Source organism: Bidens hawaiensis, unplaced genomic scaffold (genome assembly GCF_021521415.1).
Source record: "Bidens hawaiensis isolate Kalapana, Puna unplaced genomic scaffold, B.hawaiensis_p1.1 tig00006258_1, whole genome shotgun sequence".
Classification (NCBI taxonomy): domain Eukaryota; kingdom Viridiplantae; phylum Streptophyta; class Magnoliopsida; order Asterales; family Asteraceae; genus Bidens; species Bidens hawaiensis.
Window position 1 is genome coordinate 1,304,262 of NW_027491415.1, and position 26,289 is coordinate 1,330,550.

Below are 26,289 nucleotides of genomic sequence, written 5' to 3' on the forward strand. Positions count from 1 at the left end.
TTACATATTCTAACACATCCACTTCCGGTAAACCGCCTCAACATTCAAGGGCGCAGAATTTCTCCTACGATAACATTTAAAAAATCGGGTTTCACACCCCGTTTACACCTTCACCAGATGCTTGTGATTCTTCCAAAACATCAGTAACTTCTAAATCTACAACATTTCTGCAACTACTTCCTGCAAAACTAATACAACAATATGTAAAAGCAAAACATACAAATGTGTCGGTTGTAATTTTTTATAATATGTTATAACAGAAAGTATACCTTTTGATGTGCTAGGTTTTAATGAGGAGTTTGTGACACATTGTGGTGCCTTGGAAGTCAAGAAACGTGAAGTCTAGGAATTTAAATTTCTCTGATTTGGTTGTTGCAGAGAAACCAAATGATCGGGTCCATGTTTGTAGCACACTTGATACAGCAAGCAAAACGAGTCTTTCGACTCCTAGTTCCTTAAGTTTCTGAAATTTAGCATGCAATTTAAGTAAAGTAGGTGATAATTTGTTGAATTACTTGAATATATAAAAAAAGGCTGTAAAGAGAAATAAACGATGTTTTCAAAGTGTTGGGAAGATCGGAAAAAAAATCGCCGACTAGTCACTAATCGGCCAAACGGCCCCTATCTTCCCTAGTAATAAATAGATGGAGGTTCAATATAAAAAATAAAATAAATAATTAGGTACCAAAAGGTGGTTCATCTTATTCCTATTTTTTTTTACTGTTCTCATTTGAATCCACTCACATAAATACAAACATATAATACCTTTTCAAGTTCTTGCACGAGAATATGACACATTCCACGCCTCCGATACTGAAATCTTGTACCGACAAGTGGGACTTCCGCAACTTTCTCCCCATAAACCCTTGTAACAAAGATCAAAGCATGTTAGATGGTCATAACTCATAAATGCATAAAATAATTAGGCCTATAAATGAACTAAACGTTCAGTAACCGTTAGTGAACAGTTCAGCGAGAAGTTCATTATGTTCGTTTATATAATAAATGATCGAACATGTACACATGCCTCATTCGTTCATAAATGAACAGACACCGATTAAAGGTCAGCTAAAAATCAATCTATTGTTCATCTAACCTTTGTATTCATTTATGATCATGTCTGTTCAGTTATGCTTGTTCATCTATGTTCAGTCATGTTGCTTAAGTTCTTGACTCGTTCATTTATACTATTAACGAACAACATAAACGAACACGAACATGTTTATTTTCTTAACGAACAAGAAAACCCCGGTCGTTTAAATGTTCGGGTTCGATTTGCTCGGTTAAAGTTACATGAACGCACACGAGCATGCTCTGTTCGTGTTCGTTCGGCTCGTTTACAAGCCTAAAAATAATTAAAATTTACTGAGAGTCTGAGACTAATTAAATTAAAAAATTAATCACACCTCACCACAGCTTTGGAAATTAGCTCATCATCTTTCTCCAAAAGAACCGTATAAAAACCCTTAAAATTTAAACGGCGTAGCTCTGACCTACAATAATTTAATTTCATATTACAAACCGGAAATGTAAATAAATGAAATTAAAAAGAAAAACAAACTATCTTACCGTCTACAAAATATAACATCTTCAACTATATCTCCACCAGTTCGAGGCTCTTTAACGGGCTCAAAACACTCGTGCATCACAATAATAGCAACATTAAGTTTGCTATAATTCTCTATCAGTTCTTCCTTCTGTATCTGAGGCATCAAGATTAGAATGTTGAAATGCGTTGTTTTTTCGTAAGGTCCACGTTAAGTTATCTTTTGTAACATCCTAAAATATTATAATATTAAATAAAGGAAGATTTCGTTAAGTTGTCGAGCGTTAAATAATATTAGCTAGTGTTTAATAAAGAATCATGGACTTGGATTAATTATGGTGGATTAAAGGGTAATGGGCCTTAGGTCCATGGGCTTTAAGGGATATAAATACCCCTTAAACCATCCCTAAAACCCTAATCCTCATTCTTACCTTCCATATTTGCCTATCACACTCAAAAACACACACCTACACACATATATACACGGCCGTGAGGGTTGGGGCGAAGTTAGGGATCGAGTAGACGATAGTTCAAGTAGATCTTTATTACACGAGCTATATACAAGATCTAGGATTCTTAATCAAGCCAAACGAGATCAAACGAACACGAAAAGGTATGTTTTGATCTTAAAGTTTACGTTTTTATTAACGTTTAACCTTGAAACTTAGAACGAGATTACACCGGGTGTAAATAGAACGTAAAGTTGTGAACTTGATGTTAGAAACAAACTTAAGAAACCCGCGTCTGCTTGCGAATCGTTTAAGATAAACCGAAGGTCTTGTATTGAACGTTTTTGAAATTTAAGGTCCAAACTTTACATGTTTTCGGGCCAAATCAAATCCAAAACGATCACAGGAATGATCGCGGGATGGTCAAATGCCATACCCGGGGATTTCATGTTGAACGATGATGATTACGGGGAGGATTAGGGACGAACAGGGCTGCAGCTGGATAACTTCGCTGCATGCCAAGTTCGCTGCTGATCAACTTCGTTCCCCAGTAAGTTCGCCAGTAAGTTCGCCTGCATGTTCGCCGAATAAGTTCGCCGGACGCTATCTTCCCTGAACACTAACTTCGCCGGACTCCAAGTTCGCCGAGTACTAAGTTCGCTGAACATTAATTTCGCCTACGCTTAAGTTCGCTAACGATAAATTCGCTTAATAATAAGTTCGCCAAAAGTTAAGTTCGCTGAGAAATGAATTAAAATCATAGTGAAAAATGTGTTAAGACAGTTATCGGAAATAAACTTTTTCCAAGCTGACCTGGCAGCTTAACCCCAGCCAGGGCTCTGCCCCTTGGACCCCGCTGCCAGGGGCGCTGCCCCCGGACCCCCATTCGTTGTGGGTCATATAAAGATAGAAATACAATATACGAGTAGTAATAGTTAATTGATACGTGTAATTGTTATACAGTTAGTCGTGCACAGCTCAGGAAAGGGATTACCATAAACGGTGAACGTAATCGCATTCAGGTGAGTTTCTAGCCCCATTTCCTTGTTATGTTTTCGGGGCTGTGTGCATACTCGATGTGATAGTTAATACACTTACCTTAACTGGTAAGTGTATGCCTTATATGGTTTATATGTTATGTATGTATATCTTAAATGTGAATGAAAGCTTGTCGGTATGTGAACGATCTTCGGATATTGCACATGCTAACAAGGGAGGTATGTTTATGATAGATGAATGTGTATGATAGATATATGTACAATATACGAGTATGTATGAATGATTAAAGAAAGTATGTATGTTATGGGTATGCAAAGACGGTATGTACGAAGACGAAGAAAGAGGGACCAGACCCTAATAATATCTGAGATAGAAGGGACCAGACCCTAATAATATCTGAGATAGACAAAGGAAAGAGGGACCAGACCCTAATAATATCTGAGACGGAATGAACAGTAATTATATAGTATGAACGTAATAAAGTATGAACGTATGTATGAAATTATGTAACGAAAGTAAGTTAGTAAAGTAATTATTATGTATCTTCGGATGCATAATTGAAGGTAAGTGTATGTATTGTATAATGTGTGATTAACTAGAACTCACTCAGCGTAGCTGACTTTTAGTATACACGCAGGTGAGTAGGATGCGACAGCTGGTGTGAGCGTGACACATGGCAGAAGAATAAAAGCCTGGCATCTGAAGATAGGCTATGTTTTATAAGTTATGTTGATTTTGAAAAGACAAGAAGAATGTTTTAATACATGTTTATGATTTGATATGTAATGTTTATAAAGGTTTTATGTTCCGCGTAAGTTTTTAATTAACTCTGATTTTAGAACTGCGTTTTAGCCCTGCTTGTGGTGCGCACATATGATGTATATATGTGTGAACCCTCAGGTGGGCAAAAGTGAAATTGCACTAATTTTGACGTTATTTTACTAATCTCGTGAAAATAACGTTAAAAGTGACGGACGGTTAATCAGGCATCATGTAGTGGCGTTGATAGGCGAAAGACAAGGGTACATGCACCGATCAGCCGGTGTCCCGATGATTGAGTGCTATGTGCCTTATGTCCAAGGCTTGATGCAAAACTACTATCGAGCCGGGGGTCTCACCGAAAGCAGCCTCTCTATCCTTATAGGGTAGAGGTAAGGCTGTCTACATCTTACCCTCCTCAGACCCTACCATAGCTTTGCTATTGGTGGGATATACTGAGTATAATGATGATGATGATGATGATGAACTGCGTTTATGAGTAAATCCAACAAGGGCTACCGGTAACGGGGTCTTGCATCTTTCCCGACCGGAATTGACTTTCCGAGAAGCCTTTGAAGACCTGTAAATACCTGCAAATCCCACAAGTATTAATCATAGGATCAAGATTCATTTTTTAAATATATATTATAATATTAATAACACGTAAAGAACAGAAATCATCCTTTCGACGTTAAATGCAATCATGTTGACAACACATGAGGGCATTTTGGCCTTTTTATCACATTTACTTAAAAAATTATTTTACTAACTAAAACAAGTTAATTACACAAATAGTTCCTGAAAAGGTGAAAGGACAAAACTACCCTCGTTTGCCTTAACCTCAAAATCTAACATATGTTTGAGGAAAGGACGTACACTGTTACGTCATAATTCATAAAGGATGATTTCTGTTATTTCTTTAGTTTAAGGACGAAAAGTGAACAGCTTGATGCGTACCTCTTCACAACTCAAACTACAAAACCAAGTTGCTTCAAAATCCTTCACCTTCTTGAAATCTATGCTTCTTTTTAAGCACCCAATATGATCTATCACATCAAACTTAATAATTAATTAAAAACTTTAATAAAAATGCTTATACGCGAAATTAATTAACACAGAGAATTGAACCTACATACATCGTTTTTCGCACTGTTCACAATTTAGAATGTTAGTTTCCACATTTTCTTGATAATATTCACTAAATGTACTTTGATTACAAATTCCGCAACAGCATGATGGACAAAACCATTCGCCATCTGGCACTTCCTAATCAATCAAAACCAAATTTATAGAAAACTAAAGTTAGAGGTGTTAAAACGGGTCGGTTGGGTAACGGGTCAAACCAGGTCCGGGTTGAAACAAGTCATTTATTTCATATGTGTCAAAACCGCTTTGACACATTTGACTTTTTTATTTGACCAGAAAGACTTATTTTTATGACCAGTCTGACTTTATTATTTGACTCGTCTGACTTTTTTTATTTGACCAGTTTGAATTGTTTATTTGACCAATTTGAAGCGTTTATTCGACCTGTTTAAGATTAAACACAAATGGGTTGAAAATAGATAGTGGGAGACTTTCAGCTTGTTCGACCCGTTTGACTTTTTTTATTTGATCCATTTGGGATCAAACACGGGCATAAGTAAATGAGTCAAAAATAGATTTAGGGAGAATCCGTTCAACCCGTTTGATTTTTTTTATTTGACCCGTTTGAAATAAACATAGTCAGATGCAAACGGGTAAGTTGCCATCTTTAAAAAAAGTCAAAGAAATAATAAATGAATAAATTGAAAGTAAAATGCCAAGAATCTTACCTTCAATCCTACACAAGACGTATGAAACGAAGACGGGCATTGGTCACACAACACTAAATCCCCACCATATTGACAAACCGAACATATATAATCACTATCATTTCCAATATTATCTCGCCTTTTCTTCAATCTTGAACTTTGATCACGTTTAATTTGCAACTGACAATCTAACAAAGACCGACCATCTTCAAGAACAATGTTAGCTGAGGGCAGCCCGTTACTGTTGCTACTCGCATGTTTTTGAAACTTAGCGAGGCTAAAAACACGGTTACAACAATTACACTTTATCCCATTACGTGTCACTCGGCCTACCTTTGTTATGGCCCCATACTCCTTGCAACAATATTGTACTTTTGCTCTTGGTAAAACAATGTTATTATCTATCAACCAAGATAAAACAGTTCGTGGGGTCCGGTACTTTGGTGAAACTTCTTTTCTAGCCCTTTTCCTTGTGCTTTTGGCACAGTTAGTCCTTAAAGTTTCAACCTTTTTAACCACTTTCTTGTTTTTATGCAAAACATCATTGTTTATGTTATAATCGGATTTGATAGCCGAATCTCGTCTGGGTTTAAATCAAGATCCTCCGGAAAGCAATTTAAGACGCTTTGTAGAGTCCGGTACTTTGGTGAAACTTCTTTTCTAGCCCTTTTACTTGACCTTTCGGCGCTATTAGTCCTTAAAGTTTCAAACTTTTCACAACTTTCTCTTCTGTATGCAAACCAACATAGTCTGTCTCATAATCGCATTCAAGCGCCAAAATTGTGTCCGAAAACGTTAATCCTTGCAAAAAACCGTACATTAGCAAACTGAACTTATTAATTATTACCTCCTTAACGGTTTCTTTCCAACTTTCTTTAACGGGGCACGTCCACTCTCTCATTTCATCAAGAAAACACTTCGTCGTCCTCAATTCATACCAAATTTGTTTAACCGAAACAAAAACAGGTAAATTAAATTTGACCTTAAACTCCTCAATAATTTCAAGAAAAACCCAATCGCCACGAACTCGCCACGTGTCAATAGTCGCATCCCAATCTTGAGTAACCCTCAAATTCTTCAACAAAACCCTTGATTCATCACCCAAATCAGGAAAGAAAACTAACCGTTCATCCAACTCATCATCATCAGCATTAACTATATCATTATCATTATGATCAAATATAACACCTTCCCACCATGCATCTTCAAGAAATGCATCCACACATAGTCCAAAATGATAATATTTTTCGTCATGGAATGGTGGGACCGGTCTGATTCTACCCCGATAATTAGGGAAATTAGATGGTTGCCAATTAGTGGGAATTATGCCATCAACTGAAAATAAAACTGGGATGAACTGAACAAGATTCTTTAAGTTATCATCACATAGAAGATGATGGTATTTCACTACACGGATATGAGTTCTGCGTTTAATCACGGTTGCAGAGTGCCATGAACCTCGGAACTGTTCTTCCACACTCCGGACCTGCAACAATATTTGTTATGAACACAAACTTTAAACCTTTGAAGCATGAAACAATATTTTATAATCGGTTCAGTCAATTCAGTTATGCCACATGCCAAAACAGAACCAAAACATGCAGATACGGTTAATAAGTTATGGCTTAACCAAAATATCTCTGAATTGTTCATCGTCGGTCAATTTGGTTTCGGTTCGGTTAATCAGTTATTTTCTCACCCTAACAATCTACACTAAACTGAATCGTAAAGCTAAAACTGAACAAACCAAGGGGTGTAAGCGAGCCAAGCCGAGCCCAAACTCGTCTAGGCTCGAGCCCATGAGTAGTTTTTCAAGCTTGATCTCAGCTTCTTTCGAGCTCTATTTTTAAAACTTGAGCTTGACTCGTGAGTAGTTTTTCAAGCTCGAGTTAGGCCCGTTTATCATATAATAATTATTTAACTAATATCTATACCTGCCTTATGTATATATTATAAAAATATATTTTTAGTTTTTTACTATATTATTATATAAACAAAAATTAGATACATGATAGTTTTGCTTAAGCTCATGAGCCAGCTCGAGCTCGACAAGTAAAGTTCAGGCTCCTTTATTGAACAAGCTTACTTTTAAGCCGAAGCTCGTGCTCGAGCTCATTTTTTAAAAATTTTGTAAAATAGAATGCACATAAACTAAAGTAAAAACTTATATTAATAAAACTAAAACTCATAAATGAAGCAACTTTAAATTCCAAATTAAGCATGAAAATCTTGAGATTATTACTTAAAAACCCCCTAATTAGTCTTCACATTGAGGGTTAAATGATGATCAAACAACACCCAAACATGAAACCCCAAAAACCCTTTTACAAAAATTGGAAATTTCTGAATGCAGTAAAACAATTTAGGTTAAATTTGAGGGTAAACATTATTACTTCGACTTGTTCGTTTGGAAGAAGCTTTGGAGCGTGATGATTGAGTCTCTGTCGTTTTCTTGATTGCTCCATAATCATCAGCTGAATGTCGGTAGCCATTGTCATTGATAAGGTTTACTGCATTTTAATTTGAGGGTTTAAAGTATGAACAACTTGAAATGCATTTAAAGGAGGGTTTTTTTTTATGTCAAAATAGGTAGGGTTTAGTTGTTCTCAAACTCATACCGGGTTACTAAAGCATGTTTTAAACTCGTCGTGTTTTGAGAATACCCATAGGGTTTTGGCTTTTCTATTAGGTTTTGACAAAACACCTATCGGGTATACCTGTTAAAAGCCCATTAGGTTTCTATCAGGTTTTAACAATAAATAACTAATCAATTACAAACAAATAATTACCATAAAATGTCTCAAATAAATGTCATAAACAAGTTTTGATAATACATAAAGATTCACATAATAGTTATGTCAACAGTATTATTATTTCAAGTGACAAACAATACACTAATTTGTTGCCGGGGCTAGAGGGATGTATATTCTTTATGCTCACAGTGTAATCGGGTTAGGCCTATTTTTCAAGTTAATTATTAGAAAAGGTTAAAAAATATTTGGTATTGTGTGTTATTATGAGGGGATAAAGTTGCAAAGTTGTAACTTATCATGTAACATCATGTCCCTCGTACCATATGTCCGCTTTGCACACGAAAAGCTCATGAATTTGATTTTGGCTGCCCGGGTGCAGACATACAGGAGGTCATATGTCTTAGTACTACTTCCACCTGAGCACGCTTAATTGTGGAGCTCTCCTCTCGTCCACTAACATTAAGCTCAAAACATGTTGGTGATTTAAGAGGCATGGTATTTACTTATAAAACGAGGATCTCTCATGTCCACGGCCGATGCGAAATTCGGCTAGGATGTTACATATTAACTTTTGAGAAAAGTTATAAGGAGGTAAAATAAGGAAATCACACACACACTAATCTACTGATTCATTTACATGTATTGTTTGATAGTTTGGGGGAGATTGTATTTGTACAAGATGATTTTTGATAGGTGTTTCAAATAACGGTCTTCGTGCATTCATTTTTCTTTTTTAATTCAAACCTCGGACTTTCTTGTGTTTGGCTCGTTTACAAACTGAACCAAATCAATTGGCACATTTAAAATCGATTTGAAATTTTACGATTTAGAAACAAATGGTTTGCTAGTAGATTGAAGTACTATTTACATATTTTACTAGCATATGTCATACAGGGTTTGGATTAAATATAAACAAAATTAACGAGTTAATTGTGAGAATCATGTAGAGTAATTATATATATTAGAGGTGTGCATGGTTCGGTTCGGTTATTAGCATTAACCTAACCTAACCGATCGGTTATCGGTTCGGCTCGGTTAATTTCGGTTAATAACCGTATCAAACTTGGGCTAAAATTTTTGCTTAAAAAACATTAAATGAATGTTTTACATGAAATAAATGCATGACTACATAAAATGAAGATATAAATATATGAAATTGAGATATTAGTACATGAAATGGAGATAAATGTACATGAAAATGATAGTATTTAACTATTGATACATATAACATATGAAATAGAGGGGAAAAGACTTGAAAATATTAAACAATGTAGAGTTCGGTTCGGTTTAGTTAATTTCGGTTAATTCGGTTTTTGGTTATATCGATTCGGTTTTGTCGGTTTTCGGTTTACGATTCGGTTATTGCTCACCCCTAATATATATATAGAGAAAGGATCAAATAAGAAATTTGGTTTTCCTAAGAAGGCTAGGAAGGAGGGTATTTTAGTCTACTACCTTAATATTGAAACCCACTTAATTTAATTTCAAAAACCCACTTAATTAAAACCCACTTAAATTTTCACTCATCTCCTACAACTACCACCGCCCACCGCCACCCACCGCCACCACCTTGCCGGAAAAGTCTTCGGAAATTTCGTCGGAAAATAAAACACTATGAAAAACACAATGAAAAAGACACAATGGAAAAAACACTATGAAAATAAAAACACAATGACAAAAACACAATGAAAACACAATTAAATAACACAATGTAAAAAACACAATGCAAAAAACACTATGAAAAAATAAAACACAATTGTATAACACAATTTTGTAAAACACAATTATGATAAAACACACCTTGTAAAAACCCACGATTTTTTTTATTTTTATAAAGCAATATGGTACTCATATAAAAGATAAAAAAACACTCATTTTTATGGTGAAATTGTTTTGAAAAAAAAATGTTGTATAAAAAAGTTATGAACGTTTTAAAATGATGTTGGTATTTGACATGTGCCTTGCATGTGGAGAGAGAAAGTCAACAAATGTGTTATCCCTATTATACATTTACCCTTGTTTTACATTTGATGATCTCTCTAATCTAATCTCAACCATTCAATTCTTATATGAATAGACAAGATTATTTCCTATCCTTCATAGGAAAACTAATCTTCTTATTATAACTCAACCCTATATATATAAGTAGAATAATTATGTAATTACATCATAGAGTAATATGTAATTATTTTATGATGTAATTACATAATTACCCTATTTGATTCTCACAATTAACACATTCGTTTTATTTGCACGTTATATCTCCCAATGTCATATAATGTTGTGGAAGAGTTTTAATGCTATCGAAAACCCAAAAACCCATTTTATGCACCATAATATTTTGAATTTGATAGCACAAATCAACTAACCATTGAATTTTGGTGTTTAACCTTTAAACAATGTGTAATGAAGATGCAAGGGGACGTAAAAGGGATTCTACCAAGCCTTTAAAGGAGGTGAGGGTCAATTAACTAATCACACATTGTTTTTTCTTTAATTTAATTTATTTAAAACCACTACATCCAAGAGGAAAAAAAATGTTAGTTAAAGTTTCACTGTCTACGTGATGGCTACGTGGCTCTTATAACCTAGACCATATACTAAAACTAATGTATAGTCTTAAACACACCGCTACCAATACCTACCTTGCTTGAAGGGTCTCTTCATTGTATTTCGGATCGTCAAGGCGTCAACGATATAAACTTTCATTAAAAGCTGGCTAACTTTTTCACTATCTAGAGCTATCAGTTATGTATTTTTTGTAGATGTTATCACGTCTTCCTCTTCGGTTTGTTTGACAAGCTCGTAGCCAAAATCGTCTATTGGTGAGTAAACCATTTTCAAAATCATATCATTGTAGTTGCTGGGTGTAATGAAAACATTTTCGAAATTATAATAATCCATTTTGTTGTATACATGTTTGAAATTTGTTAGAAATGTCTGAATATATTAGAAATTTGTTATCCATGTTAGAACATACGCAAGTAATTATTACCCGCCCAAGCCATCACCTAACCATTGTGCCTAACTGCATGGGAGGTGGCGCTATAGTCGCTTAGGCAGCCGAACCCCGAAAGGGATACCATAATAATGGCTGTAAAATTCCTCACTAGACACTGATTAATCTCTTATTAATCATTAGTCAGTACCCACATTTTTTATATAAAATTTGGCATATATACATATATTCAAAAAATACATATAAATTCGAATCCGATTAATCGCTAGTTTTATCACATCGTTCAACTATCGGCTAACGATTTTGTTATAAGATTCGCTTGAACCGCCCACGTGCTCATGAGTCAAATCCATCGTAATCCGACCACCGACAGATCCCATCTCAGCCGCCACCACACTCTCCATCAATCCTTAAATCACGCCACGTGGCACTTGGTCAACAAGTCAACATCCAACACCTTCTTTAGTCTTCACTTCACCTCTGTCTTCCAACATTTTCGCTCAAAATATTCTTCACAATGTACCGGTTCAAGAATCTGACCCGATTCACCACCCGGGTCACCCACCACACCCGCCACTTCAACACCGTTGCTCCGGCAATATCCAGTCTGGGACCCACCAAGAAACCCGACAAGCCACGGATCGTGGTTCTGGGTTCCGGGTGGGCGGGTTGCAGGTTAATGAAAGGAATCGATACGAGCATATACGACGTCGTTTGTGTGTCACCCAGGAATCATATGGTGTTTACTCCTTTATTAGCTTCTACTTGTGTGGGTACTCTTGAGTTTCGGTCCGTTGCTGAACCGATTGGACGGATCCAACCGGCGATTTCGCATGAACCCGGTTCGTTTTTCTTCTTGGCAAATTGTAAAAGACTTGATGCCAAGAATCATGAGGTATGTATAGAGTTTAGGTTCTTGATTTGGTGAAAAATATTGGATCTTTGGTTTTTTGAGTGTGTAAAGAACTAAAGATTAGATTTTTAGTTGAATTGTTTGGTTGATCTTTAATAAATTTTAAGGATCATGGGTAACTTATTCTTGATTTGGTGAAAAGATTGGATCTTTGATTGTTTGAGTGTGTAAAGAATAGTTTTTTATTAGTTGAATTGGTTGGTTGATTTTTAATAGTTTCAAGTAGGGGTGCCGAACTAGCTCGGCTCATTAAAAAGCTTGATCGAGCCGAGCTTAATCGAGCCCGAGCTCGAGCCTAAAAGTAAGCTCTTCGTGAGCCTAAACGAGCCTATTATTTATATAATTTTTAAGAGTATATATTTAAGAATTATTAGTTATTATATATAATGTTATGAAAAAATAAATATAAAATAACTAAACAATATATATTATTTTATAAATAAAATTATAATAGAAAAAAAATTATATAAAAATAACTATAATTATATAAAAAATAATTGATAAATTGTAAACGAGCCGAGCTCGAGCTTGAAAATCTACTTAGAGCTCGAGCTTTGAAAATAAAGCGTGAAACGAGCTGAGCTTGAGCTCTTTGTAAGTTAAACGAGCCTAGTCGAGCTCAGGCTCGGCTCAGCTCGTTTGCACCCCCCTAGTTTCAAGAATCATGGGTAACTTTGTGAACAAGTTTTTGAATTTAATTTCTTGATTTGTTGAAAAGATTGAATTTTTGGTCATTTGGGTATGTAAAGAATAGATTTTTAGTTGAATTGCTTCATGTTTGGTTGATCTTTAATAATTTTTAAAAATAATGGGTAAATTTGTAAACAAGTTTTTGATAATTGTTTCATGTTTGGTTGATCTTTAATAATTTCAAGAATCATGGGTAACTTTGTAAACAAGGTTTTGAATTTAGATTCTTTATTTGTTAAAAATATTAAATCTTTGATAATTTGAATTGCTTGGTTGATCTATAATAATCCCATATGGGAATTGATCACTTAAACCGCAAATCATGGATTCATGGCCAACCTTGTAAACAAATTTCCCAAATATTTTTAGGTATTTAATGTTCTTTTAAATTTTTATCAATATTAAGTGAAGTAAATGAAAATATATGGACCAAATCTTGATTACTATTTATTGATTTTTTCTTTCTAATTTTCTTTTTAATTTGAAAATCTATGAAATTTAGTTATGATTGTTTTTAAAAGTTGGGAAGTAAATGAAAAATGTATGAATCTTAATTAGTTGTTATTTAACTATTGCGAAACCTAGTTGTTATTTATGGAAAAAAAATTATTACACAAGATTGGAATACCTAACGAAGTTGAGTGACACGAAGCTTTGAATGAAAGACGAATATTGAGCAGCTTTCGTAAAACATATGGAAAACTTGGTTACTATTGTGTGCGGTTTTTCTGATCTTGAATTATGATCATATACACATGGAAAACATATGGAAAACATACATGTTTGCTTCCACTTTTCTAGTATCTGGTAACAAATTGTTAAAAAAAGATTATTGAAGTAACTGTTTTAACTTAGTTTTGTACCCTTGATCATGCTTCCTTAAAAGTTTATGAACCATTAGGTGCATTGCCAAACAATAACAGAGGGAGTACAAACACTAGAACCATGGGATTTCAAGATTTCATATGACAAACTAGTTATTGCTTCGGGAGCCGAAGCTTCATCGTTTGGAATCAAGGGTGTAAAAGAACACGCGATTTTCCTTCGCGAGGTGCACCATGCTCAAGAAATAAGAAGAAAGCTGCTTCTCAACTTGATGCTCTCTGATGTTCCTGGTATCTAATGGCTTAGAGATGTTCAAAACCTCGTGGCTCGCTTGAAGAAAGCTCGTTTGTAAACGAGCTGAGCCAAACAGGCTTGGTTTGTAAAAGAGCTGAGCCCGAGCTTGGGTTGGCTCGACTTGTGGCTCACTCGATAACTGGCTAGTTGCCTCGTTTAATTTAAACTGTAAAAGGCAAATTTATAGTATATATAATAATAACACATAAAACTTATACGTGTAGTATTTTGAATCTGTCCCTCAAATCCTCAATCTATAAATAAACAAATGAAGAAATAAAACATATTATGTTACAAATTCGCTAGTTTATAAATTTTGTATTATGTGCGTATTAAAAAAATAAACTTTTTGTATTTCATATATCAATATGTATAAAGAAAATAGAAAAGTTCAACGAGCTGACTCGAGCTTTGTTATGAGCCGAGCTCAAGCTCGAGTTCTCCGCTCGTTAACATACCAAGCTGGCTTCGAGCTCAAGTCCGAGCCCAACTTTGGCTCGGCTGAATTTACAGCCTTACTAATAGCTAAACATCTGTCGCAGGCGTTTCTGATGAAGAAAAGCGTAGACTTTTGCATTGTGTTGTCGTTGGTGGCGGGCCCACTGGAGTCGAGTTTAGTGGCGAGCTTAGTGATTTCATCATGAGAGATGTTCGTCAAAGATATACTCATGTACAAGATTACATTCATGTTACCTTAATCGAGGTCAGGTTAATGTGTTTAGAATTCTTTCTTTGACGGGTTAATGGCTGGTCGGATAGAGTAGTAAACGGGTTGAAATTGTCACCTTTTTTTTATTTTGTATATTATTGTGATTTTTTTTGCAGGCTAATGATATCTTATCTTCATTTGATGACCGCCTTCGGGTGTATGCTACTACTCAGCTGACCAAGGTAAGATACGATTACCAGTCAAAATATTAATCTCCAAATTTTACATTTACAGTAAATTGAACTTTTGCAGTCGGGAGTTCGATTAGTTCATGGAACCGTAAAGGATGTACAACCTAAAAAGATAGTTCTAAGCGACGGGACCGATGTTCCATACGGTTTATTGGTCTGGTCTACCGGTGTGGGCCCCTCGTCTTTCATTCGTGATTTGGATCTCCCAAAGGCTCCAGGTGGAAGGTAATAAATATTCAGGGTTATGTTTATTCTCAAGCGGGTCAAATAAATACTTTTAGTCAAACATGTTGAAACTTGCTCGGAGCGTATTTTTAATGCATAGGAGCTCTTAAATCGTTTTATTCAAAGATTTAGATCGTTGCAATAATATTATTTAATGCATTAGCTATTTATCCATATTTTTTAAGAAATGAACAAAATGTGTTATTGGACAATCCAACCCGTTGACGTGTTACCCAACATGTGAACGTTTTATAATGTTTTGTAGGATAGGAGTTGATGAATGGTTAAGGGTACCATCCGCACCCGACATTTTTGCAATCGGGGATTGTAGTGGGTACCTCGAGAGCACCGGGAAACAAACACTTCCCGCTTTAGCCCAAGTAAGTGCATAAGTGTGGGCTTTGTTTTCATTCTTTTTATATGTAATCACACGGGTTTTGCATGTGTGTCAGGTGGCGGAGAGAGAGGGGAAGTACCTAGCGGCTCTTCTAAACAAGATTGGTAAAGAGGGCGGTGGATATGCTAACGGTGGCAGCGGCATGGAACTCGGGGCACCCTTTGTTTATAAGCATCTCGGAAGTATGGCGACCGTTGGTAGTTATAAAGCTCTTGTGGATCTTAGGCAAAGCAAGGTAAAAATAATAATAATATTTATAGCAAATTTTAACTCATTTATTGATTTACCTATATTTTAGTTGATTTATATTATGTTTATATATAAAACATTAAAGAGGTTAACAAATCAGCAGTTTGTTATTCTGAAAATATAGATTTTTACTGAAATAATATACTTTATTAAAATATATTTAAATACATTAACAATGTGTAAGGAAAATAACATAGTTGTAAATGAATGGTTTTGACCTCTTATCGAAGCGGTTGGACCTTACTTATGTGGAACCTTTATATCTGCAGGAAACGAAAGGTTTGTCGATTTCTGGATTCACTAGTTGGTTCATTTGGCGTTCAGCCTATCTTACACGTGTTGTAAGCTGGAGGAATAGATTTTACGTGGCAATAAATTGGTTAACTACATTCGTGTTTGGTCGTGATATAAGCCGGATATAAGCATTGACACAAATTGTATGTTTGTCATTTTCATTTTCGTTCACGGATTTTGTTATGTAACATTATACAATTCTTGTAATCGTCTAATACTGAAATCTTGGAGCGTGTATACTAATAATGTTAGAATATACGATTGTATGCTATCATATGATATTGGTGTTTACATATCAACATTATTCTAGTTCCAAATTCAGTTACTTCAAAATTTTTTTAATCCATGTTTATTACTTATATTTTATGATGATGATGAATGTGTATTTTATAACCATGAAGTTGTTGTATAGTGGGCCTCAAATATGAATCAAGTGCGAAATAAAAGATGGCCATGGACTCATGGGTTGCCATTAAGCCCACTTTGGTAGGGGAAAGAAATATTGCCACCTGAATTTACATAGACGGCAAACCTGTTACTAGAAAACTCACGAGACCCTGTTAATATCTTGCTAATCAATGGAGAGATATAAGCACGTTAAAATTGACCGGTTATTAGGTCAGTTTAGGCTTGTTTCATTTATTCTTTTTCTAATAAGATGCATAAATAATGCATGTTTTATTTTGAATACGAGAAAAATTCAATATGAACTATTCTTGTATGAAAAGTAAATCGTTATGTGAATTAATGCAACCTGACAAAACTAAAAGGTTGTGAAATAATCTAACAATTAGTAATTATATGAAAATGGTCTATTTACATTTTGCATGCTAGTTCGTTTTTATGTTTTAGTATGTCAGAATAGTTTCATTTTCTTAGATTTGATGTTTAGTTTGATATCAAGAGTAAAACTATTTGCTTGATGTACATATTGATAGTCTAAAACCTCAAAGTTAATATCTAAAACTAAGTTAACTTACAAAGTTAATATATATGGGTCAGGGGTGTTTATGCTTTGGCTCGGCGGGTTTATATGAAACATTTTGCCCAAACGCTAACTATCGCTTTTGGAAATTCCAACACAAACCAGATTTTGGGCTGGTCGGTCACTCACTCACTCGGTCTGATAAACCCGCTTTTACCAGTTTGGAATTTTCAATGGTTAAAACACTTTTGACGCTTTAAGTTTTTTTTTTTTTTATGTTTGCATGCATAATGCATGTAACACATTTATTTAAAGTTATTTTAGGTATTTCAAAATACTATGGCTTTGTTCATTTTGGCACCTTTAAGTCTTTAACCAATGTTTAGCATTATCATGTTTAAGGAAATATAAGATACCGAACTTTAAGGAAAAGAAGAAATTTAGACTTTATAGCATTTGAAAGATTTTAGACATGTTCGAGTTTGCTTTTGTTTTTTAATTTGCTTTTATAATTTATTAGATTCGAAAGGTTTTTTTTTCTAATGTTTTTTACAAAAAGTAAATACACTTTGCTAGTTTGCTTGATGTTTTTACTAATACTTAAAACCCCAAAATTTTGGGCATTAGAGTGTCAATCTTTAATTTTTTTAACTACCAACCAGTTCTATTAGAAAAAAACCAAGCACGACGTTAGCTACATACAGTGACGTAACCAGGATTTTTTCTATGTGACTGAAACTTTGAGTCGGACGACTGATTGTCTATCATTCACGTGCAGGTTTTTCTTTTTGGTCCGACCAAGCGATTCGGCGTGTCACATGATAAATATAGGAAAAATCACATTGTTTTAATTGAAATGTGGGTTAACGTTCGTTGTCAAGGTTTCTTAAGATTCAGTGTAAACGATTCTACAAGTTCGATGTCAAAATTTCTATGGGTGCGATGTCGAAATTGACGAATATATAGCACTTAAAAAACTTTTTTTATGGGTACGGCTAAACCCATTCCCCAAACGCTGTCTACGCCCACTGGCCACAAAATTACATCCACCGCCACCAACCGAAATACAAACCACCAAAATATAAAACAGAAACCTAGGGATGACAATGAAACCCGAACCCGATGGGAAAATCAAAACCCGACATAAATGGGACAGGTAATACCCGAATAATTAGCGTTTGGGACGAGGGTTTGGGATTATTTAAGAAATTTTTTATGAGTTGGGATTTTTAATATACCTGATTACCCGATAACGTTAACCCATTTATCTCATTATATACCCGATGTACCTCACATATTTTTTTATATTATATATGTTTATATATAGTATATTTTACATATATTATCCATCGAAACTGTTTTATGACAATTATTTTAGACATTTCAATTTTATGGTAATCATTTTTTGCAATTAATCAGTTATATTTTGCCAAAATCCGATAGAAACCCGATGGAATTTGATTCAGGTATATTGTCAAAACCTGATAGGAAACCCGAAACCTAATGGGAAAACCCGAAATCCGACGAGTAATTACCCAATTAAAGCCCCACATGTTTGGAACGGAGTTTAATAATCGGGTATGAGTTTAGAAATATTTAATCCCGACTCATTATCATCCCTACTGATAAACTCAACCATTACATACTAAAGCCCCTCCGACCTTCTCATAAATTTGTTGGTATGCATAACATTCTCACATAAATAGAAAACACAAACTCAACCATTATATATTCTTGATGACAGATGATCTATTAATCGTAGGACCGGTGGGTAGAGGAATAAGCGATGACTATTGGCTAATGTTGGGTTAGCTAAAATCATTATTTTTAAGGAAGTTTTAACTAATATCAAGAAAAATCAAGGAGCATTAACATGTGGCTTTTAATGTCTGGTGTTATCATGTTGAAATTTGAAGCATGACATTTCATTTCATCAATTGTCATAAAGAAATTATTATACTTACGAAAAGAAAACGGAGAGATTAGACACAAGCCACCATTTCTTTTGAGCAAGCATTAACAATGAATTTGAATAATTTGCAATTTGGTAATAATGTTTAATATCATTGGCACTAAACATGCTACTAACTTACCTATTAATATAAGGTTCTGGATTCGAATACTTGGTAATGTAATATAAAATAATGGAGAATTTTGTTGTAAAAACGAGTAACTAATGTGTGATATTTGACTTTTTTTTTTTTGGTTTTCATCTGAATATAACTAGGGGTTTCGAGCTTGTTTCTAGCTCGGCTTGCTTCGAGCTTGTTTCTAAAGCTAGGCTTTTGAGTTGTTTTTTTCAAACTTTGGCTCGACTCCTTTATTATTTATTAACTAAATTATCTACAGCTTGTTTATATACTTTAAGAAAAAAAACCTTAAACGAGTATAAGCTCGCCAGCTCGGCTATGCAATGTGAAATTAATACATCGAAAATCCAAAATACGTAGAACTTAAAAATACATAAGGCTCGACAAGCCTAAACGAGCTTCCTTTATAAGGTTTGAGCTCGGGCTCGACAAATAAACGAACTTTGTTTGATGCTTGGGCTCAGATTTGTAAAGGCTCAATTCGTTTGCATCCCTATTATATCACATAAGACCATTTTAAATTATAGCTATATAAAGTATAGACTTAGCTAGAGGATTCATTTATTATCTCATTTCAAACTTTTATTAAAAGAGGTTTGCAACGAGATTGTTTTCTGTAAGTTTAGTACTTTATATATGCGGTTTGCCTATCTAAAAAAAAGTACTTTATCCATTTAGTTGTCATTAAATCAATTAAAATATTTTCTATTACAACCTTGACCTAGGTTTGAATAGTTATAGTTCCGCTCTAAACACGTAAAGCTCTTATATACTCACGTGATGACTGATGATTATCTAGAGTTTAACGTGTACGTTTGAATCAGGGTGACACGTCAAACATATGGGAGCATTTTTCAATAGAAATTAATATGCATATTAGTATAGGCATTGAGAAAGCGTGTTTAATTTTCTTTTTCTCGATGTTTCGTTACAACTTTGCGAGGAACCAAGTATAAATGATGGTCGTTTTTTGTGGTTTTCGATCGATGTAAAACACTTGTTTGTATCTATCTAAGCATATCTTGACTTTATTCATTTTTATAAGTTTCCATCGATTTAAAACACTTGTTGATATCCCTTTAGGTCTATCACAATTGTAGTTCTTTGGTTTTTCTTTCGGTCTGCTACCATAATTTATGTTTTTTGGTTTTAGAAAGCCGGCCCTTGTCGCTTTTGATTTTACGTATGGAAACTGTTTGATTATGGATGGTTTTTCGTTTTACATTTGGACTTAAAATGTTCGAACATAATAGCTGGTATAAAATAATGAATTTTGGACATAAACTTTTGAACTAAACTACTTGTTAACCAATACTTGATAAAGTTCGGTCTAAAATGATGATTTTGGGCCATACGTCCAATAACAAATATTCGAACAAGTTCAACGTGGTTATGTTTTGTTTTGTTTTGGCGATGGTTAGTTTTGAAACTAGGTATATCTGAAACCAGATTGTATTTCTTTGTTAAAAATCTTCCAAATCCAACCATTGGTAATTAGCTTGGTCGATAATTTCGATTCAGTTTTGTTGGTTGATTATGTTATTTATATTTTCTCACTGTCAAATCTTAGAAGTTTATGGTTCAATTCGATTTATCAATTACATAGTTTTAAATATATTCGGATTAGGGTTGATGTATTTGTCGCAAATACATATACGAATTGTGTTTAAGTTAATCAATTTCAATACGAAAACGTACTTACCCTTACACTTTTTGGAAGATCAAGATGCATACTATAGTTAGGCGAATAAATCTATCACTGTTAATTATCAATTTTCGTTCACGTCAAGGAAGAGAAAAAAAAGGGAGGAAATTTCAAAATTTGTTGTAAGTTCATACTTTTGCTATGTTGTCACATTTTTGTGCCACTTGAACGTGACACTTGTTCTAAGGTACACCAATTTATTGAGTTTGGTGATGGTGACTTATCAGAATCTCATACTTGTTCTACAAGATTATGCATCGCATTAATTAGAAGTTTAGAACCTCTAAATGGTAGTTTATTTGTAAGCTATTGATTCTTTAAACGTCTTAGGTTTGAATTTGATTTCCATGATTCTGTACTACAGCATTTAAAAGACTACTTGTCTTGAAGCTGATGCACGTGGCGCCACCAGTTTATGCCACACCATCAAGTTTTTATCTTTAAAAATGTTTTCTTTTGTTTGATTGTTTTTCTCTTTGTATCGTAGCGAACACATCTGAATACTAAAACCGACCCAATTCGTGTCGAATCGGGTCCGTGTTTTATTGAATAAATAAATGTCTTTTTAATATGTTTTTGTATCATAATCTACACGATTATTCTGCATGTTTATTAATTAAATTATAGAGTTTAGTGCAGTAACGTAACGAGCCTAACCGATACCAAACGAATTTGTGTTGCTTTGATCATAAGTTGTAGTTAATTTATTTAAATATATCTAAAAATTTAATTATAAGATATACAAGTAACCCTATTGCTTTCTACGATGACAGGATAATTTTTCAATTTAGTATCAGTATTGTAACAAACTTAACCCTTAACAACCAAATCAATTCACGTTAATGCATCGACATAGCGGCGGGTAAATCAAATGACCAAGTTAAGGGACCAAAATATTAAACAATCTAACTATACTAATAAAAGAAAATAATGAGGATGATGTGACAATCCCACATTCATTCTAGGTCTAATCTCTCTTCTCATTCATCCTACCTATCCATGGGTTATGGAGCAAAACCATATTGGCAAATGAGTTATAATTTTCTTTCTAATTCTCTAATTTATCTTCTCATTCATTTTAACTATCCATTGGTCACGGGCCAAAACAATTTTGGCAAATGGGTTATAAATTCATTTCAAATTCTCTAATTTCTCATCTTTTTTTTCCTACATATCCATGGGTCATGGGACAAAACAGTTTTGAGAAATGGGTTATAATTTCTCTTTTGATTCTCTAATCTCTCATCTCATTTATCATAGTAATCCACGAGTAATTGGTCAAAACAACTTTTGCAAATGTTGTACATTAAAAAATCAAATTTGTAAATTTGATATTTTAGACTTCTTATTGTTTATACTATATATTATATTTTATTTTTACCTATAATTCTATTCATTTCTTTTAGATAATAGATCTTTTTATTTTTATTATTTGACAAACCCCCGTGTAATACACGGGTTCAAAAGTTAGTTACATATATATGAGTAGGTTCTTCCGTTCTTAAATACGTAGATTTTAAAATACATTCTAACTTAACTAGGAAAATCTAACAGGGCTAATGTTAGCAACCAAACTTGTTACAAAATGTAAATTTCAAGTATCAAAATAATAATAATAATAAAGGTCCTATTAAGGACACCCAGCCTCCTTATACGTCTCTTATAAGACTACAAGGCGCATATTATACGACCCGTATAGCACAATTTGGAGCGTATTGATATGTGTTTTAATAAAAATGGATGGTGTTCTTAAAAACCCCTAAAAGAAGGGTTAAGCATCTCCATTCTCAAATCTCAAGGGCCAAAATGTTTAAACAGGATCGTAAAGGCCATGGGCCGATACGAAGCCAGATCTCAAATTGATAGAGGACAAAAAAGTGGGTGACTTTGAGAAGTGTGAAGAGGGTAGCATCTTCCGACACCACCAAATCACCTTCGGCTACCTTTAGATATTTTTACATACATATTTAACATTAATACAAAATAATATACGTTTATTAAACGAGAGTCACGACTTGCTCGGTGGTTTGGTTCACACTTCGCGGCTGGTTATAGGAAATGAAACAGATAACCCAAAAACATAATCGTAAAATGGCCGAAAGGGTATCTAAACGTTTTTGGTTCGTTGTGACGCAAGAATTCAATCGAGTTGGTTTGTTTTGTTATGGCATTGGAGCTGAATATTTCAAGTAAAAGAAAGAAAAAATATAATTAAGTTGTAATAGTTTTTTTTAAGTAAACAAGTATAAGCTATGAAAGAAAAATCATATTGAGTTTAATTTAAATAGTTTAAAAATTAAAAACGATACTATTTAAAGTATAAGGTAAAGGCGAAGTTATATCTAAAAAATAATAATAGCATGTGGACCACTAAATCACGTGGATCAATTGTGGAAGGTCACTCTTCATGCAAATGATTAATATATTTGTTAAAACTCAAATATAATCCAAATAAAAAGTATATAATAAATGAATATCTATTTGACTTATGTACTTAAGTAATGCTAAAGTTCAATACATGACGAATTTTAACTTCTAAAACACTCGGAGGATTATGTAAAATTGTAAACTGTCGAACCAAAGCTAATCATATAAATCTTAAACCGGTTGACTTGCTTTGTTTTGAACGGTGCAGTCTAATATAGTTGGTTTTAACGTTCCGTCCTATAATACTTAAAAGTAATAAAATGAACAAAGTTCTAGTGTTAAAATCACAAGATTAAATTGCTCTTAAGTTGCATAAAAGAATACGGTCATATAATGAGATTTGTCATCATATAAGGGCGGACGATGCGGTGTGTGGTGGCCTCCCCGCCACGCGTAATGAGGTAGACAACACCGCTGCCGGTCCTATGGTCACGCGAAAATATCAAATTTGCGAGATGGCCATCACGCTTGGTGGGGGTGTTTTCCAAGAAGAAAGAGCCGTGGGGGGGGGGGGGGGGTTCAATGTAGCCGTTGGAATTGAAAAAATAAAAAAAAAACATTAAAACCAAACACAATAAAAACATTATAAATATATCTTCAAAACATACACAAATCCAACTCAAAATCTTCTATTACACACACCATTTTTTACATATCAAATGGAGGGTTCTAAGAAACGTGGGTCGGGTTCAAAGAAAACCCAAACCCAACCAAAGGTTCGACAAAATCTAGGCGAACCGACGAGATTTCGCTTACAAGACGAATCCGACACAAACCAACCTTCCGAACAACATCCTTATTATCCCCAACCTTTTCAACCGTCCCAAAACCAACAACAACCTTCCCAACAACAACGTTATTATCAACCGTCCCAAAACCAATCGTATCAAAACCAATCTTTTATACCCCCTTTTTCTACCCAAAATTACCCAAATAATGCTTTTCAAAATTTTGGATCTCAACCGTCTCAACCGTCTCAAATGTTTGGCTCTCAACCGTCCCAAATGTCCGTCGATCCCCTAGACAATAACGATGTTATACATCAATTTGCAAGTGCTTTTCGTCACGATGTGCAAACTTTGGATAAAGATGAATCCGAGGATGAGGAGCCGCATCAAAGAGGTGCTCGGCGTTGGTTGTCCGATGAGGAGGTCGCCTTGACCAAGGCTTATTTACATTGCTCCGAATCAAAAAAACGCTCAAACCAACAAAAAAAGACGCGTTATGGAAACGTATTAAAGAACATTTCTCGCAACTTCCCGGCGCAACCGAACGAAACAAGGATAAAATGATTGGCAAGTGGGGAGATTTGAATCGAAAAATGTCAAAATTTAACGCTTGTTACGTCCAAGAGGTAACTATTTTAGCTTATTTATTTTATAATCTAGTAGTTTATTTTTACAATTTGTTATAAATATATTTTTTCTAAATGTTTTGTAAACCCGAACTCCACAAAGCGGAGCGAGCGAGGCGACTATGATAACGAACGCTTTGCGCGAATATGTCTCAGTTTACAAAGTTAAGGATTTTCCCCACTTGGATGCGTGGCAGATTGCGAGACGTCACGCGAAGTGGGTACCGATTCCGTTGGTCGATTTGAAGGGACCAACGGCTCCAAGGAAGAAAGGATCTTGTTCAAAAAGATCAAAAACTTCCGAGTCCGGGGACTACACGACGTCTACCGGTGGCTTGTCATGCAACATGCCGAACATGAACTTGAACGAAGAACCCGAAGACAATCCCGACGAAGACATACCCACACCCACACGGCCGAATCGCAAGAAAAGTGGGGAACCGTCAAGACTTGGAAAGGAAGCGGTGGCCGAAAACTTCGCCGAATACAAGTCGGCTAGGATGGGGGAAATGGCCGAGAAGAAGGAGATTAGGAAAGAGGCTCATATTTTAAAAATGAAGCGTGAGGAGGCGTATATCAACCATTTGAATGAAAAACAAAAAAACGCCGATCTACAAATCCTCCTACAACTGCACGACCATCTTGATGAACCCGTTAAATCGCTACTACTTCAACGAAAACGCGAGATATGCGACAAGTGGGGTTGGGAAGGGCCGTAGGTTTTTTTTTTGTCGGTTTTTTTTTAATTTAGTTGTCTTTGTTTAATGTAATCTTGTTTTATTTTTTAGTTAATGTAAAATATTGTTTTCTTTTTATTTAATTTAGTATTTATTAAAAAAAACATCACACACCATCAACCACACCACCACCCCTAGTAAAAAACCATTACATGTGATGGATTTTGGGTTGGTGATGTGGCACCATTTGATTGGGTGGGATGTGTGATGAGTGATCACACCACATCCCCCCCCCCCCCCCCCCCCCCGCCTTAATATATTGCATGTATGTAAATCTAAGATTTCCATGAAAAAGAAAAAAAAAATTGTTGCAATTAATCAAATTACTTACTTCATAAACTTGAATTGATAACTAATGTCAATGCCAACATTGTTGATGATAGATTCATGCCTTTAGAGGCATAATTTGTACCTTTTAATGTTATTGTTTATAAAAAGTAAACATATCGTCTTAATAGAAGGTAGGCTTAGAGAAAAGGAAAAAGCAAATGTTATCATGGCCACATACAAAATTACAAATAGAGTCAAGATATTTTGATATACTTTTATCAATAAATGAACATATTCAGATTTAAAAGACTCAAGCATACATTTTTTAACTTTGTGATTTTATTGATAGTTTGAAACACGTTATTTTGTGTATGAGATTTGAATGAGGATTAACAATGCCTAATCTCTCATTAATGATGATTATAAAAAGTATGAATATGACATTCACTTGCGAGTTAAAACCGAACCTATAGCTAACGCTTTAGTTTTAATTTTTAATAACTGATCAACGTGATTAAATGGCTCGGATCGATAGTAGAAGTCAGCCCGCTTACTCTTAGTTAACCTCCAATTATCCAGATGTAGCTCGGTTTGTGTTATATATAAATTAATCCTTTATTTCAAAAAAAAAATAAAAAAAAATTAAGTTTCACAAATCGAATAAGGTTTCCGTACATAAAAAGAGGGAAATATATTTGCATATTAAGAGCATTCACATCCCATCCCCTATAATTAT

At 34.5% G+C, this 26,289-nt stretch overlaps 1 protein-coding gene and 1 pseudogene across 2 annotated transcripts; one reads left to right on the forward strand and one right to left on the reverse strand.

The window, feature by feature from the left end:
* Nucleotides 1–91: 91 nt before the first annotated feature.
* LOC143631865 (increased DNA methylation 1-like) lies at nt 92–8,038 on the reverse strand (annotated as a pseudogene). The gene is made up of 11 exons (XR_013153443.1): nt 7,940–8,038; nt 6,258–7,032; nt 5,568–6,124; nt 4,890–5,019; nt 4,711–4,799; nt 4,290–4,343; nt 1,570–1,779; nt 1,407–1,493; nt 766–865; nt 282–463; nt 92–188 (listed from the first exon to the last, which is right to left on the reverse strand). The product of XR_013153443.1 is annotated as an increased DNA methylation 1-like (transcript).
* Nucleotides 8,039–11,606: 3,568 nt separating this feature from the next.
* On the forward strand, nt 11,607–16,337 carry LOC143631907 (internal alternative NAD(P)H-ubiquinone oxidoreductase A2, mitochondrial-like). Its single transcript, XM_077100537.1, has 8 exons — nt 11,607–12,153; nt 13,763–13,976; nt 14,523–14,683; nt 14,806–14,871; nt 14,942–15,105; nt 15,371–15,485; nt 15,558–15,737; nt 16,021–16,337. The coding sequence occupies exons 1-8, from the start codon at nt 11,776–11,778 to the stop codon at nt 16,171–16,173; spliced, it is 1,431 nt and encodes a 476-aa protein (XP_076956652.1). The 5' UTR covers nt 11,607–11,775; the 3' UTR covers nt 16,174–16,337.
* The last annotated feature ends 9,952 nt before the right edge of the window (nt 16,338–26,289 follow it).

Coding starts and splice junctions, on each gene's coding strand:
- LOC143631907 (XM_077100537.1), top strand. CDS start 11,776: ATGTACCGGTTCAAGAATCTGACCCGATTCACCACCCGGGTCACCCAC. Junction 12,154..13,762: donor TTGATGCCAAGAATCATGAG/GTATGTATAGAG, acceptor ATGAACCATTAG/GTGCATTGCCAAACAATAAC. Junction 15,106..15,370: donor CCAAAGGCTCCAGGTGGAAG/GTAATAAATATT, acceptor AATGTTTTGTAG/GATAGGAGTTGATGAATGGT.